Source organism: Oncorhynchus clarkii, chromosome 30, assembly GCF_045791955.1.
Source record: "Oncorhynchus clarkii lewisi isolate Uvic-CL-2024 chromosome 30, UVic_Ocla_1.0, whole genome shotgun sequence".
Taxonomy (NCBI): Eukaryota; Metazoa; Chordata; class Actinopteri; order Salmoniformes; family Salmonidae; genus Oncorhynchus; species Oncorhynchus clarkii.
In genome coordinates, this window is record NC_092176.1 from 23,437,540 (window position 1) to 23,455,557 (window position 18,018).

Below are 18,018 nucleotides of genomic sequence, written 5' to 3' on the forward strand. Positions count from 1 at the left end.
GAGTCGTCTATGGATCTGTTGAGGCGGTATGCAAATTGGAATGGGTCTAGGGTGTCTGGGATGATGGAATTGATGTGTGCCATAACCAGCCTTTCAAAGCACTGTATAATTACAGATGTGAGTGCTACAGGGCAGTAGTCATTGTGGCAGTTATCCTTAGAGTAATGGAACAAGAATAATAGTGGTCAGCTTGAGACGTGGGGGTTACAGACTGGGACAAGAGGTAAAAAATTACTGTGAATATGCCTGTCAGCTGATCTGCGCATGCTCTGAGAACGCACCCTGGTATACCATCTGGCCCCGCGGCCTTGTGAGTGGTGACCTGATTAAAAACCTTACTCACGTCGGCCTCTGAGAGCAAGATAATCCAGCCAACTGGGTAGGCGAGGGGCCCTCATGCACAGCTCTGTGTTGTTTTTATAAAAGTGTGCATAAAATGCATTGAGTTTGTCTGGTAGAGAGGCATCGTTGGGCAGAGCACAGACAGGGTCTTCCTTTGTAATCCGTAATGGACTGTAGCACCTGCTACATGCAGTGGTCGTCAGAGCCTGTGTAATAGGATTTCACCTTGTTCCTAAGCCGCATTAGGATAGCTTCAGATTCTGAGGACCATTTCCCTACGGAGTGGTTCTTCCTGTTTGAGCTTCTGCTTGTAGACGTATAGAGTCATGATATGATTTGCCGAAGGGATGACGAAGGAGGGCCTTGAATGCATGCTTGTGGGTAGAGTAACGGTAGTCTAGGACTTTATCGACCCTAGTGGCGAAGGAGACCTGTTGATGGAAGGTGGGCATCACGTCTTAATGGACGCGGAATTAAAATCCCCGGCAACAAGGAAAGCAGACCTCGGGTGCATGGTTTCCTGCTCGTTTACAGCCACGTACAGTTTTTTAAGTGCCAGCTTGTTGTTTTTCTTGGTCCTGAGGTGGAATATATACAGCAGTCACAATAACAACTGAAAACTCTCTTGGGAGGTAGAAGGTTCAGTATTTGATCATCAGGTATTCCAAGACAGGTGAACAATGGGTCGAGACTTTTACTGCGTTAACCTCTCTAGGGTACGTGGGATGCTAGCGTCCCACCTGGCCACCATCCAGTGAGATTGCAGAGCGCCAAATTCACATACAGAAATACTCATTATAGAAATTCAGAAAATATACAACTATTTTACATAGGTTTAAAGATTAACTTCAATCACGGTGTCAGATTTCAAAAATGCTTTACGGCGAAAGCATACCTTACAATTATTTGGGAACATAGCCCAGCAGACAAATCATTACAAACAGTAACCAGACAAGTAGAAGAGTTACACAAGTCAGAAATAGAGATAAAATGAATCACTTACCTTTGATGATCTTCATATGGTTGTACTCAGAAGACATTCATTTATTCAATAAATGTTCCTTTTGTTTGATAAAGTCTCTTTATATCCGAAAATCTCAGTTTTGTTTGCGCGTTTTCTTCAGGCTCAAACGCAGTCACAACAGGCAGACAAAAAAAAAATCCAAATTGTATCCGTAAAGTACATAGAAACATGTCAAACGATGTTTCTATTCAATCATCAGGTTGTTTTTAGCCTAAATAATCGATAATATTTCAACCGGACAATAACGTCGTCAATATTAAAGGGAAACAAGAAAGGCACTCTCTCGGTCGCGCGCATGAAAAGGCTCTGTGACACGGCAGGGTCCACTCATTCAGACTGCTCTTACTCCCTCATTTTTCAGAATAAAAGCCTGAAACTATTTCTAAAGACTGTTGACATCTAGTGGAAGGCGTAGGAACTGCAATTTGAGTCCTAAGTCAATGGATACTGTAATGGCATTGAATAGAAAACTACAACAAACAAAAAAATCCTACTTCCTGACTGGATTTTTCTCAGGTTTTCGCCTGTCAAATCAGTTCTGTTATACTCACAAACTTTATTTTACCAGTTTTGGAAACTTTAGAGTGTTTTCTATCCAAATCTACTAATTACAGTGGGGCAAAATAGCATTTAGTCAGCCACCAATTGTGCAAGTTCTCCCACTTAAAAAGATGAGAGAGGCCTGTAATTTTCATCATAGGTACACTTCAACTATGACAGACAAAATAAGAAAAAAAATCCAGAAAATCACATTGTTGGATTTTTAATGAATTTATTTGCAAATTATGGTGGAAAATAAGTATTTGGTCACCTACAAACAAGCAAGATTTCTGGCTCTCGCAGACCTGTAACTCTCACAGGCTCCTCTGTCCTCCACTCGTTACCTGTAGTAATGGCACCTGTTTGAACTTGTTATCAGTATAAAATACACCTGTCCACAACCTCAAACAGTCACACTCCAAACTCCACTATGGCCAAGACCAAAGAGCTGTCAAAGGACACCAGAAACAAAATTGTAGACCTTCACCAGGCTGGGAAGACTGAATCTGCAATAGGTAAGCAGCTTGGTTTGAAGAAATCAACTGTGGGAGCAATTATTAGGAAATGGAAGACATACAAGACCACTGATAATCTCCCTCGATCTGGGGCTCCACACAAGATCTCACCCTGTGGGGTCAAAATTATCACAAGAACGGTGAGCAAAAGTCCCAGAACCACACTGGGGGACCTAGTGAATAACCTGCAGAGAGCTGAGACCAAAGTAACAAAGCCTACCATCAGTAACACACTACACCGCCAGGGACTCAAATCCTGCAGTGCCAGACGTGTCCCCCTGCTTAAGCCAGTACATGTCCAGGCCTGTCTGAAGTTTGCTAGAGAGCATTTGGATGATCCAGAAGAAGATTGGGAGAATGTCATATGGTCAGATGAAACCAAAATATAACTTTTTGGTAAAAACTCAACTCGTTGTGTTTGGAGGACAAAAAATGCTGAGATGCATCCAAAGAACACCATACCTACTGTGAAGCATGGGGGTGGAACCATCATGCTTTGGGGCTGTTTTTCTGCAAACGGACCAGGACGACTGATCCGTGTAAAGGAAAGAATGAATGGGGCCATGTATCGTGAGATTTTGAGTGAAAACCTCCTTCCATCAGCAAGGGCATTGAAGATGAAACGTGGCTGGGTCTTTCAGCATGACAATGATCCCAAACACACCGTCCGGGCAACGAAGGAGTGTCTTCGTAAGAAGCATTTCAAGGTCCTGGAGTGGCCTAGCCAGTCTCCAGATCTCAACCCCATAGAAAATCTTTGGAGGGAGTTGAAAGTTCGTGTTGCCCAGCAACAGCCACAAAACATCACTGCTCTAGAGGAGATCTGCATGGAGGAATGGGCCAAAATACCAGCAACACCTTGTGAAAACCTTGTGAAGACTTACAGAAAACGTTTGACCTCTGTCATTGCCAACAAAGGGTATATAACAAAGTATTGAGATAAACTTTTGTTATTGACCAAATACTTATTTTCCACCATCATTTGCAAAAAAATTCATTAAAAATCCTACAATATGATTTTCTGTATTTTTTTTTCTAATTTTGTCTGTCATGGTTGAAGTGTACCTATGATGAAAATTACAGGCCTCTCTCATCTTTTTAAGTGGGAGAACTTGCACAATTGGTGGCTGACTAAATACTTTTTTGCCCCACTGTATATGCATATCCTATCTTCTGGGCCTGAGTAGAAGGCTGTTTAATTTGGGCACGCTTTTCATCCAAAATTCCAAATGCTGCCCCCTACCCTAGAGAAATTAAAAGTCAGAAAATGATTTGCTGTGGATGAAGAGACATACCCGTCCCTCTCTCGATATCCCTGACTCCAATGTCCTGTCCGCTCAATGAATAGAGAATCCATCGAGTTGGATAGCCATGGGGGTATACTGTCTGAAAAGCCATGTTTAAGAAAAGCAGAGAATATTGCAGTTACAAGAGTCCCACTGATAGCAACTCTGCAATCGGAGATCATCAATCTTATTATCTAGTTACTGTACATTGGCCAATGGAATGGAGGTAAGATGTGGCCGGGTTTCCCTTCACCTTAGCCTTATCAGGACTCCCCCTCTCCTGCCTCGTTTTTGCTGGTGTTTCCTCTTGGGGAGCCCGAAGACAGACAGAGAGAGAGAGAGACAGATGAAGAAGAAGGACAAAGAAAAAGAGAGCGAGAGAGAGAGAGAGAGACAAAGACAGACAGACAGACAGACAGACAGACAGACAGACAGACAGACAGAGAGAGAGAGAGAGAGAGAGAGAGAGAGAGAGAGAGAGAGAGAGAGACAGACAGACAGACAGACAGACAGACAGACAGACAGACAGACAGACAGACAGACAGACAGACAGACAGACAGACAGACAGACAGAGAGAGAGAGAGAGAGAGAGAGAGAGAGAGAGAGAGAGAGAGAGAGACAGACAGACAGACAGACAGACAGACAGACAGACAGACAGACAGACAGACAGACAGACAGACAGACAGACAGACAGACAGACAGACAGACAGACAGACAGACAGACAGAGAGAGAGAGAGAGAGAGAGAGAGAGACAAAGACAGACAGACAGACAGACAGACAGACAGACAGACAGACAGACAGACAGACAGACAGACAGACAGACAGACAGACAGACAGAGAGAGAGAGAGAGAGAGAGAGAGAGACAGACAGACAGAGAGAGACAGACAGAGAGAGACAGAGAGACAGAGAGACAGAGAGCGACAGAGGGAGACAGAGAGAGACAGAAAGACACAGACAGAGAGACAGAGAGACACAGACAGAGAGACAGAGAGAGACACAGACAGACAGAGAGAGACAGAGAGAGAGAGAGACAGACAGACAGACAGACAGACAGACAGACAGACAGACAGACAGACAGACAGACAGACAGACAGAGACAGAGAGACAGAGAGACAGAGAGACAGAGAGAGAGACAGAGAGACAGAGAGAGAGAGACAGAGAGAGAGACAGAGAGAGACAGAGAGAGATGGGGGTGGCATCATCATGTTGTGGGGGTGCTCTCTCTCTGGGGCTCTGTTCACAAACACAAACACACCCTACAGAGCCCCAGGACATCAGCACAATTAGACCCAACCAAATCATGAGAAAACAAAAATATAATTACTTGACACATTGGAAAGAATTTACAAAAAAACAGAGCAAACTAGAATGCTATTTGGCCCTACACAGAGAGTACACAGCGGCAGAATACCTGGCCACTGTGACTGACCCAAAATTAAGGAAAACTTTGACTATGTACAGACTCAGTGAGCATAGCCTTGCTACTGAGAAAGGCCGCCGTAGGCAGACATGGCTCTCAAGAGAAGACAGGCTATGTGCTCACTGCCCACAAAATGAGGTGGAAACTGAGCTGCACTTCCTAACCTCCTGCCCAATGTATGACCATATTAGAGAGACATATTTCCCTCAGATTACACAGATCCACAAAGAATTCGAAAACAAATCCAATTTTGATAAACTCCCATATCTACTGGGTGAAATTCCACAGTGTGCCATCACAGCAGCAAGATTTGTGACCTGTTGCCACGAGAAAAGGACAACCAGTGAAGAACAAACACCATTGTAAATACAACCCATATTTATGCTAATTTATTTTCCCTTGTTTACCTTAACCATTTGTACATTGTTAAAACACTGTATATATATAATATGACATTTGTAATGTCTTTATTGTTTTGAAACTTCTGTATGTGTAAAGTTTACTGTTAATTTTATTGTTTATTTCACTTTATATATTCACTTTATATATTATCTACCTCACTTGCTTTGGCAATGTTAACACATGTTTCCCATGCCAATAAAGCCCTTGAATTCAATTGAATTCAATTGAGAGAGAGACAGAGAGACAGAGAGAGACAGAGAGAGACAGAGAGAGAGAGAGAGAGACAGAGAGAGACAGAGACAGAGAGAGAGACAGAGAGACAGAGAGAGACAGAGACAGAGAGAGAGACAGAGACAGAGAGAGACAGAGACAGAGACAGAGAGAGAGACAGAGAGACAGAGAGAGACAGAGACAGAGACAGAGAGAGAGACAGAGAGACAGAGAGAGACAGAGACAGAGACAGAGAGAGAGACAGAGAGAGACAGAGACAGAGAGAGAGCACCCCCACAACATGATGCTGCCACCCCCATCCAATCCATCCATCCCCTCTGTCTCTCCCCTTGTCCTCTTTTCTTTTCATCGCTCCCTCTTTCTTTCCATTCCCCATCTCCTCAACTATCTTCACTAGTACCACACTGCTCTTTTGGATTTTAATCCCAACAGTCCCCTGTACTGTTCTGTCATTATAATGCATTAGACTGAGTCACCATGGCCATAATCACAGGACAATGTTGATATATGTACAGTACGTGCTCACTCAGGTAATTGAAATATAGGCCTACAGCAGCATCAGCAGAAGAAGTGAGGAGGACTGACTGCATTACTTTTATCACTGAAGTCATTATCAGCCATCGTAAACACCTCTCAGCCATACAGCCATGGCAGTATAACACATTCACACACACACCCACACACCTAGACACCCACACACAAAGAGCAGTATAATATGGGAGGTGGGTCTGTGGGCAGATGCTGCAGCAGATACACCCACCCAGAGATTTCTATGAGTGTAAATGATAGCCACAGAGGGCTAGGCGCTGCACTGTACTGCACTACTCTTCCACTATCTGACCTGGCCATCCAACGTGCAGAGGAGATAAGAGATTTAGACTGAGCACAGAGGGGAAAAGATAGGGACTAAACTCCTAGTGAGGAGAGATTCTGTCCTGACTGGATTCTGTGGAAGTATGAAAGATGGATTGATTTTTCTATCAGGGGGAAGTGAGAGAGGAGGGTGGGACTCAATTAATGGATGGGGTCATTCCAACCTGTCCTACCACTCTCCACCTCCACAGTGAGATAGTCTGCATCAAAGATAGTGCACTATAATATATTTCTTACAGTATATTATAAGGTATAGTTTGCCATTTGGGACACAGATACTGGTCGCGTTTCCCTGCTCAGACGTTGCATGCATCAACCAATGGTTGCGTGCAACATCATCGACTGTGCCGTCGGACACCAGAATCTGTAACAGATGTGGTTAACTGATACGCAAAATACCTATCCAGGTGTTGTTAGATTTGGCAAGTGTCAGCAACACCTGGGCATGGGCAGAGGAACGTGCCCAATATCTGTCAGATGGCCCCACTATAGGGACTAGGACTGGGACACGGGTGAGATATGGCTGTATGACTATAGGGACTAGGACTGGGACACGGGTGAGATATGGCTGTATGACACCACCACAAACTCTGGGCTTACTTTGAGCCTCAGAGACAACGTGCCACTGACACCCCCATGCCAAGAGGGACGCCCTTCCGGATACCTCTGTCCCTGCCCTCACCCCACCTCTTCCCTTGTCCTCCACCCTGCCCTCCCTCTCACCCCAGCCCACCTCTGCCCTGTCCTCCACCCTGCCCTCCCTCTCACCCCAGCCCACCTCTGGCCTGTCCTCCACCCTGCCCTCCCTCTCACCCCAGCCCACCTCTGCCCTGTCCTCCACCCTGCCTTCCCTCTCACCCCAGCCCACCTCTGCCCTGTCTTCCGCCCTGTCTTCCACCCTGCCCTCCCTCTCACCCCAGCCCATCTCTGCCCTGTCCTCCACCCTGCCCTCCCTCTCACCCCAGCCCACTTCTGCCCTGTCTTCCGCCCTGTCCCAGTATTTATGCTGCAGTAGTTTATGTGTCGGGGGGCTAGGGTCAGTTTGTTATATCTGGAGTACTTCTCCTGTCCTATTCGGTGTCCTGTGTGAATCTAAGTGTGCATTCTCTAATTCTCTCTTTCTCTCTCTTGGAGGACCTGAGCCCTAGGACCATGCCCCAGGAATACCTGACATGATGACTCCTTGCTGTCACCAGTCCACCTGGCTGTGCTGCTGCTCCAGTTTCTTTCAACTGTTCTGCCTTATTATTATTCGACCATGCTGGTCATTTATGAACATTTGAACATCTTGGCCATGTTCTGTTATAATCTCCACCCGGCACAGCCAGAAGAGGACTGGCCATCCCACATATGCTCTCTCTAATTCTCTCTTTCTTTCTCTCTCTCGGAGGACCTGAGCCCTAGGACCATGCCCCAGGAATACCTGACATGATGACTCCTTGCTGTCCCCAGTCCACCTGACTGTGCTGCTGCTCCAGTTTCAACTGTTCTGCCTTATTATTATTCGACCATGCTGGTCATTTATGAACATTTGAACATCTTGACCATGTTCTGTTATAATCTCCACCCGGCACAGCCAGAAGAGGACTGGCCACCCCACATAGCCTGGTTCCTCTCTAGGTTTCTTCCTAGGTTTTGGCCTTTCTAGGGAGTTTTTCCTAACCACCGTGCTTCTACACCTGCATTGCTTGCTGTTTGGGGTTTTAGGCTGGGTTTCTGTACAGCACTTTGAGATATCAGCTGATGTACGAAGGGCTATATAAATAAATTTGATTTGATTTGATTCTACCCTGCCCTCCCTCTCACCCCAGCCCACCTCTGCCCTGTCTTCCGCCCTGTCTTCCACCCTGCCCTCCCTCTCACCCCAGCCCACCTCTGCCCTGTCTTTCACCCTGCCCTCCCTCTCACCCCATCCCACCTCTGCCCTGTCTTTCACCCTGCCCTCCTTCTCACCCTAACCCTCTCCTGAGCTTCTGAGCACACACGCCTTCCCGACATGTCCAAACACACATGTGACATGACCCAGCATGACATTTGTAGCGGAAAATACACTCCTGGAGACTACTAGACTTCAGGCATGATAGTGAAACAGACCACAGAGGGAGAGGGAGAGAGGAGGGAGAAAAGGAGAATAGAGAGTGAGAGGAGTGAAAGAGAGAGAGGAGATAAAGTGTTAGGAAAAGAGACAAAGAGAGAGAGGGATAAATTAGGGAAACTATAAGGAAGAGGGAGAGAGAGAGAGAGAGAGCGTGAGAGAGCGTGAGAGAGAGAGAGAGAGAGAGAGAGAGAGAGAGAGAGAGAGAGCGCGAGAGAGCGTGAGAGAGCGAGAGAGAGAGCGCGAGAGAATGAGAGACAGAGAGAGAGAGCGCGAGAGAGAGCGAGAGAGAGCGTGAGAGAGAGAGAGAGAGCGCGAGAGAATGAGAGACAGAGAGAGAGAGCGAGAGATAGCGAGAGAGAACGAGAGAGATTGAGAGAGAGAGAGAGCGCGAGAGAATGAGAGACAGAGAGAATGAGAGACAGAGAGAGAGCGAGAGAGAGAGAGAGAGAGAGAGAGAGAGAGAGATAGAGAGAGAGCGGGAGAGAATGAGAGAATGAGAGACAGAGAGAGAGAGCGAGAGAGAGAGAGAGTGCGAGGGGGGAGGGGAAATAGAGGTTGTGGTTTATCTGAAGACGCAGCTTAAAAGTGTCTGTCTGTTGAGAGGGTGAAAGGCAGACCGAGAGAAAACAATACATGAGCAGAGTTGATTAGTTACTGTAGGGAGAAGTTAGTGTTTAACATTATATGAAATTAATAAAGTAGTAGACAGTGGTAAACAAATCAGGTCTTCAGGTAACATCTCTGCTATGGTCTGTGAACTACTCTCAACGTTAGCATGACAATCACATTCTCATTTACTAAACTAGTAAAAACATCTCCATATCTGCTCGCATGCAAACTCCCTCTGTCTACTTCTCTCTCCCCCTTCTCTCTCTCGCCATCACTCCCTCTTCTATCTCACTTTCTCTCCCTTTTCCCTCTCTCTTCACATCTCCATGGCGATGATGCTGCTATGAGTCACCCCCAACACTGCTCCTCAGTTTGGTTTAAAAACAGGAGAATATGGGAGTGAAGAAGGGCTCTGTTGCCCTGGAAACAGACTGGGGGTCCCTCCGACCCCCCACTCCACCATCTCCTCCATCCCCACTGGTCCAATGTACTCTGAGCCAGGAGATCCAATAAAGTCTGTCCCTATAATGTGTTTATGTGATATACATATACAAAAAATTAACACACAAGCACACATTTATCCTGCCCAGAAAAATAGATGAAAAATCACTCTCTTCAATGCTGACAGGCAATCATGGAAAACAATTCATTGTTTACAAACAGAACATCTTTAGATGTATGTATACCGTATACACAGTATGTGATGTGTGTGTGTGCAGTGTGTATGTGAAAGGTGTGAGTATATATACGTGTGTCTGTTCTTTCTAAGTACATTGTGTCCTGGTAAGTACCCTGTGATGTCATGATGGGAGAATGTAATGAGGTGATGAGGTCATCAAAGCCACAGAAATGCACTCTGGTAGGCTTGTACTAACAGGCAGGTAAACAGCCAGCTTTAGGGCCAAAGGGGACCACACACACACATACATATGCGCATGCGCACGCACGCCCTCATTGTGTGTGTGTGTGTGTGTGTGGGTGTGTAGAGGACAGGGTCATATCAGGACTAGGGTGTTTTCAGTTAAACAGAGCAGACCAAACCCTTGTGTTCAGCTACCACACCCTACTGTCCCTGGATCCCTGCCAGAGGCCAAAAAAACATACCTGCCTCTGTGTGTGTGTGGGGGGTGGGGGGGAGTGAGTCGAGAGAAAGGGGGATAGAAGTATGGAGTTGATTGAATATGCATGTGTGTATGTACGTGTCTGAGCATGATTAAATGAGTGTGTATGTACAGTTGAAGTCGGAAGTTTACATACACTTAGGTTGGAGTCATTAAAACTAGTTTTTCAACCACTCCACAAATGTATTGTTAACAAACTATAGTTTTGGCAAGTCGGTTAGGACATCTACTTTATGCCTGACACAAGTCATTTTTCCAACAATTGTTCACAGACAGATTATTTCACTTATAATTCACTGTATCACAATTCCTGTGGGTCAAAACTTTACATACACTTTACATACAGTTGACTGTGCCTTTAAACAGCTTGGAAAATTCCAGAAAATGATGTCATGGCTTTCGAAGCTTCGGATAGGGTAATTGACATCATTTGAGTCAATTGGAGGTGTACCTATGGATGTATTTCAAGGCCTACCTTCAAACTCTGTTCCTCTTTGGGAAATCATGGGAAAATCAAAAGAAATCAGCCAAGATCTCAGAAATGTTTTTTTAGACCTCCACATGTCTGGTTCATCCTTGGGAGCAATTTCCAAACGCCTGAAGTACCACATTCATCTGTACAAACAATAGTATGCAAGTATAAACACCATGGGACCACGCAGCTGTCATACCGCTCAGGAAGGAGACGCGTTCTGTCTCCTAGAGATAGACGCACTTTGGTGCGAAAAGTGCAAATCAATCCCAGAACAACAGCAAAGGACCTTGTGAAGATGCTGGAGGAAACAGGTAAAATACAGATACAAAAGTATCTATATCCACAGTAAAACGAGTCCTATATTGACATAACCTGAAAGGCCGCTCAGCAAGGAAGAAGGCACTGCTCCAAAACTGCCATTAAAAAGCCAGACTACGTTTTGCAACTGCACATGGGGACAAATATCATACTTTTGGAGAAATGTCCTCTGGTTTGATGAAACAAAAATAGAGCTGTTTAGCCATAATGACAATCATTATGTTTGGAGGAAAAAGGGGGAGACTTGCAAGCCAAAGAACACCATCCCAACCGTGAAGCACGGCGGTGGCAGCATCATGTTGTGGGGGTGCTTTGCTGCAGGAAGGACTGGTGCACTTCACAAAATAGATGGCATCATGAGGGAGGAAAATTATGTGGATATATTGAAGCAACATCTCAGTCAGGAAGTTAAAGCTTGGTTGCAAATGGGTCTTCCAAATGGACAATGACCCCAAGCATTCTTCCAAAGTTGTGGCAAAATGGCTGAAGGACAACAAAGTCAAGGTATTGGAGTGGCCATCACAAAGCCCTCAATCCTATAGACAATTGGTGGGCAGAACTGAAAAAGCGTGTGCGAGCAAGGAGGCCTACAAACCTGACTCAGTTACAGTACACCAGCTCTGTCAGGAGGAATGGGCCAAAATTCACCCAACTTATTGTGGGAAGCTTGTGGAAGGCTACCCAAAAACGTTTGACCCAAGTTAAACAATATAAAGGCAATGCTACCAAATACTAATTGAGTGTATGTAAACTTCTGACCCACTGGGAATGGGATGAAAGAAATACAAGCTGAAATAAATCATTCGCTCTACTATTATTCTGACATTTCACATTCTTAAAATCAAGTGATAATCCTAACTGACCGAAGGCAGGGAATTTGTACTTTAAATGTCAGGAATTGTGAAAAACTGATTTTAAATGTATTTGGCTAAGGTGTATGTAAACTTCCGACTTCAACTGTATGTGTGAGATCTTGTACTTCCAGAGAGATCGGTTCATCTGAGGAGCTAGCCTTGTGCTTGATCTGCTCTCCCCCTAAGAGCATAGTGTCAGAGCTGACATCCTCCCCTCTCTCAGTGATACCACAGGCAGGCTCCCCACTGCACCGCAGCGCATAACCTCGCCTTGCAGCCTGATTGGCACTTGTTCTTGACTGGCTGAGAAACAGCCTTTTATGGTGGATAAACACCCCATTCAGACACACACACACACACACACACACACACACACACACACACACACACACACACACACACACACACACACACACACACACACACACACACACACACACACACACACACACACACACACACACACACACACACACACACAAATAGAGCAACACATTAATACATACAGTTAGGGTCACAATTGCACAACATGTTAGCAACAAACAGCTACGGAACGCTGTATACTGTACACAGACATTAAGTATACCAAACATTAGGAACACCTTCCTAATATTGAGTCCCCCCCCCCCCCTTTTGCCCCCAGAACAGCCTCCATTCATCAGGGCATGGACTCTACAAGGTGTCGAAAGCGTTCCACAGAGATGCTGGCCCATGTTGACTCCAATGCTTCCCACCGTTGTGGGAAACTGTTGAGAGTGAAAAAGCCAGCAGCAGAGTAGTTCTTGACACAAACCGGTGCCTGGCACCTACTACCATACCCTGTTTAAAGGCACTTAAATCTTTTGTCTTGCCCCATTCACCCTCTGAATGGCACACATACACAATCCATGTCTCAATTGTCTCAAGGCTTAAAAATACTTATTTAACCTGTCTCCTCCCCTTCATCTACACTGATTGAAGTGGATTTAACAAGTGACATCAATAAGGGATCATAGCTTTCACCTGGTCAGTCTGTCATGGAAAGAGCAGGTGTTCCTAATGTTTTGTACACTCAGTGTACATCCTCACTACCGTAGACTACCACATGCACACGCACACCCCCTTTGTAAAATGTGGAATTCTTTAATAAGAAACCAGAGTGTTTAAATGTCTGTTTTTTTATATTAGATTTGTTAACATGCTTGAGTTGCTTTCATAGGTCTTACAAGTAATTTCATGCTGGCATGACTCTTTCCATCCTGATTCATTTGCTCGTGTTTGTGTTCAACTCCATGTGATCACAAATAAATGAGAGAGTGTGATATCAAGAAGGCAGAACAAGAACAGACCGTTGTCTCAAAAAGGGATTAACATGATAAGAAATGTATAGAAATCAGCTAGATGAGTGGTGCCTTGTGAAGACGTTACCACATGATAGTGAGAGCCATCCCTCTTCTTTGCTACCTTCCAACCTCTCATAACAGCGTCAGGAACAATCTCATTGACCTCCATGGATCGAAGTCTTTAGACAGAAAATAATATTATGTGACTTAGTTTCTAATTGGTCAATTTGCAAGAGAAAATAATGTAAACATAGCTTGTTTTGATGATTCCACTTCCCTCCTCAAATGGAATTTGCTCATTTAGCATGGAGAAAGCAATTGAAAAAGCACTTAGCAGAACTGTAAACGCTGTTTCCCTGGCTGAAAAGCCCAGGCTGAAGATGGAAATCAATACAGCAGGACTCTTCACTTCATTCATCACTCTTTTCATCCTTCACTTTCCCCTGGTGTTCCTGGAATACTGGCTCAAGTCAGACACATAATGTTTATACATAAACGTGCACACACAATCACACACGCACGCACACAACCACACACACGCGCACGCAACCACACACACGCGCACATGCACGCAAACTCACATGCAAATACACACACACACAGGCACGCAGACACCCATCCACATCGCTCAGGCCAAACGCCACGCCCACTAATGTTTCTTCTCCACGATGTGTCTGGATTTGATCTCCTCCCCGACCACTTCTCGAATGCAAACACATTCAAACCGTTCTGATTGGCTCCAGAAAACGATGGGTTGGGCCAGAGACTGAACACACGTGGGTAAAGTGGTGTTTTGGAAATAGTAATTGGATTTGATACTGATTGGTTAGAGACGATCCAATCGCTGATGACTTGTTTTGTACAACACCCCTCACTTTGACGTCAGTAGAAAGGCCTTATACGATGGCAGTCTCAGACTGAATGTATGTATTGATAGATAGAGCAGTGGAATTACATTCAGTATGAGTCGTCAAACTGTGAGTGGGGTTGTTACCAGTACGATTTAGAAGAGGCAGGATGAACAGGGACTAAGCAAGGTGAGACTCCTTCCATTCCTTCCTTTCTCTGTGCCTCTGATTCACGCTGCCTCTGTCCAGCTCCACCTCTCCTTCCTTCCTTCCTTCCTTCCTTCCTTCCTTCCTTCCTTCCTTTCTTTCTCTTTCTTTCTTTCTCACTTTCTCTCTCTCCCTTTCCATCCTCCTCTCTCCTACTCCTTCCCCCCTTCTCTTTCCAGTTCCATCCCCCACTCTCCGACTCCCACCTCGTTCTCTCTCCCCCTCCCTTTCCATTCCTCACTCCACACCCCCGGCCCCTCTCTGTCTCAGGGCTCAGAGGTTGGGCCGCCCTCCAGCTCCTTTCCCCAGAGCCAGGATGACATCATCATAGCACTGCTGCCTCATTCCCCAAGAGCCTATTCATCACACACATCATCATCACCAGCATCAGCAGCATCATCTGACTTCACCCGCACTGCACCTCACACACACATGCACACGCATGCAAGCACACACATCTCTCTTCTACACACTCCACCTCACACCTTGTGCACCGTTCCCCCACTACCATTCTCTCTCCTTTCTCTCCCCCCTCTGCAGTTGCTAAACCCAAAGTGAGAGGGGGTATGTGGGGGGGGTGAGAGAGAGAGAGAAGAGAACCATGCTGGGGTAAGCAGAAAGCTACAACCTGTGCACTCCCAACAATGCGTCTCAATAAGCCACACCACACAAAATCTGATGAGTCAGTCTGGCTACAGAGAGAGAACAACAACATCAAAAAGCAGGAGACCCCTCTGACTCCATTCGCTCTGGAGTGAGAGAGACAGAGAGACAGAGAGAGAGACAGAGAGAGAGAGACAGAGAGAGAGAGAGACAGAGAGAGAGATAGAGATACAGAGAGAGAGAGAGAGAGAGAGAGAGAGAGAGAGAGAGAGAGAGAGAGAGAGAGAGAGAGAGAGAGAGAGAGAGACAGAGAGAGAGAGAGAGAGAGAGAGAGACAGAGAGAGAGACAGAGAGACAGAGAGAGAGACAGAGAGACAGAGAGAGAGAGACAGAGAGAGAGAGAGAGACAGAGAGAGAGAGACAGAGAGACAGAGAGAGAGAGAGAGAGACAGAGAGAGACAGAGACAGAGAGAGAGAGACAGAGAGAGAGAGAGATACAGAGAGAGACAGAGAGAGAGAGAGATACAGAGAGAGACAGAGAGAGAGAGGGAGAGAGAGAGACAGAGAGAGAGAGAGACAGAGAGACAGAGAAAGAGAGAGAGAGAGAGAGAAAGAGAGAGAAAGAGAGACAGAGATACAGAGAGAGAGAGACAGAGAGAGAGAGAGAGAGAGAGACAGAGAGACAGAGAGAGATAGAGAGAGAGAGAGAGACAGAGAGACAGAGAGACAGAGACAGAGAGAGAGAGAGAGACAGAGACAGAGAGACAGAGAGACAGAGAGAGAGAGACAGAGAGAGCCAGAGACAGAGAGAGAGAGAGAGAGACAGAGAGAGAGAGAGATACAGAGAGAGACAGAGAGAGAGACAGAGAGAGAGAGACAGAGAGAGAGAGAGAGAGAGAGAGAGAGAGAGAGAGAGAGAGAGCGAGAGAGAGAGAGAGACAGAGAGAGAGACAGAGAGACAGAGAGAGAGAGACAGAGAGAGAGCGAGAGAGACAGAGACAGAGAGAGCCAGAGAGAGAGAGAGAGAGAGACAGAGAGAGAGAGACAGAGAGAGAGAGAGAGAGAGAGAGACAGAGAGACAGAGAGAGATACAGAGAGAGACAGAGAGAGAGAGAGAGAGAGAGAGAGAGAGACAGAGAGAGAGAGAAAGAGAGACAGAGAGAGAGACAGAGAGAGAGACAGAGAGAGAGAGAGAGAGAGAGAGAGAGAGAGAGAGAGAGACAGGGAGACAGAGAGAGAGAGAGACAGAGAGAGAGATAGAGAGAGAGACAGAGAGACAGAGAGACAGAGAGAGAGAGAGAGACAGAGAGACAGAGAGCCAGAGAGAGAGAGACAGAGAGAGAGAGACAGAGCTCAGGCTCTGGATATGCTTACATGACTTTCCCCGTTACTGTTACTGGACAGCACTTACCTGAACACATCACATCACATAGTAAACAGATACTTACTGAACACACCACATCAAAATAGTCAACACAGAACATATCATCACAGTATTTCCATCAAGTTCATCTTCACAAGTTAGCCTACATCCAGCCGCTCAACTCCTATCCATTGTATATCTATTTAAAAACACTGGCAGAACTGGTTGGCACCTGTGTGGGGCAGTAGTTGGCACCAGTTTGGGGCAGCAGTAGGCACCAGTGTGGGGTAGCAGTAGGCACCAGTGTGGTACAGCAGTAGGCACCAGTGTGGGGTAGTAGTAGGCACCAGTGTGGGGCAGCAGTAGGCACCAGTGTGGGGTAGTAGTAGGCACCTGTGTGGGGCAGTAGTTGGCACCAGTTTGGGGCAACAGTAGGCACCTGTGTGGGGCAGTAGTAGGCACCAGTTTGGGGCAGCAGTAGGCACCAGTGTGGGGCAGGAGTAGGCACCAGTGTGGGGCAGCAGTAGGCACCTGTGTGGGGCAGCAGTGCTTGTGATTGTGGACGGGGTGAGGTAATGTTGATGGTGACTCACATAGTCATGAAAGGCCTTGGCCTCACTAGAATGTTCACATGTCTCTCTCCTTTCCGGGGCCGCGCAGTACAGGTCCCAGAACACACTGTAGCACAGGGAGGGCGGGGAGGTTATATACACAGAAGTGCAAAAAACACACAAAAATAACATTATCTTTATCATTATTAATGTTATCATCCTGATTTTTCCAGAATGTTACCAGGACCCGTATTCACAGAGGATCTCAGAGTAGGAGTAGGATGGACAAGGTCCCCCTGTCTGACAAGGCAGCCCCCCGAAACCTCTCTGAATCAGACTGACTAGGCACCCCACCTTTCCCTTCCCTCTCATTAACATCTAAAAAGGAAAACTGAATTCATTTTAATACAGGCCCAGCTAAGTCGATTGATAGGTCATTGTCATTTACAACAAGTCATTGACAACAAGTTGTAATAGAGAGGAGGATGAAGATAAATGAGAGTGTGAGGGAATGGAGTGGAGTGGAAGACGTAGTACTGTACTCACCACCACCAAGAGTGGAGGAATCCTGGGGGCTCTCCTAATGTGATGTTCTTCTCCCATCGGATCTACCAGAGAGACAGAAAGACAGAGAGGTTTCAGATAAGGTGTATAAAGTATAGGTGTAGACTCCATCGTACTGTAATATTCATGACATGAAACTAAAGTCTACAAGTATTTTGAGAGTATGTGGAAATTCACATACACATCATTATATACAGTGAGCTCCAAAAGTATTGGAAGAGTGACACATTTTCTGTTGTTTTGGCTCTGTGCTCCAACACTTTGGACTTGAAATGATACAATGACTATGAGGTTAAAGTGCAGACTGTCATCTTTTATTAGAGGGTATTTTCATCCACATCGGTTGAACCATTTAGAAATTATAGCACTTTCTGTATAAAGTCCCTTTATTTCAGGGTACCAAAAGTATTAGGACAAATTCACTTATATGTGTATCAACGTAGTCAAAA

At 45.8% G+C, this 18,018-nt stretch overlaps 1 protein-coding gene across 2 annotated transcripts in view; it reads right to left on the reverse strand.

Moving 5' to 3' along the window:
- LOC139389438 (single-stranded DNA-binding protein 2) overlaps positions 1–18,018 on the reverse strand; it is a 117,527-nt gene that overhangs the window by 41,987 nt on the left and 57,522 nt on the right. For both annotated transcript variants that reach the window (XM_071136194.1, XM_071136193.1), the window contains exons 3-4: positions 17,552–17,613; positions 17,048–17,132 (exon numbers count right to left, since the gene is read on the reverse strand). In XM_071136194.1, the coding sequence (XP_070992295.1) occupies positions 17,048–17,132; positions 17,552–17,613 (147 nt within the window). The remainder of the gene's footprint in view (positions 1–17,047; positions 17,133–17,551; positions 17,614–18,018) is intronic.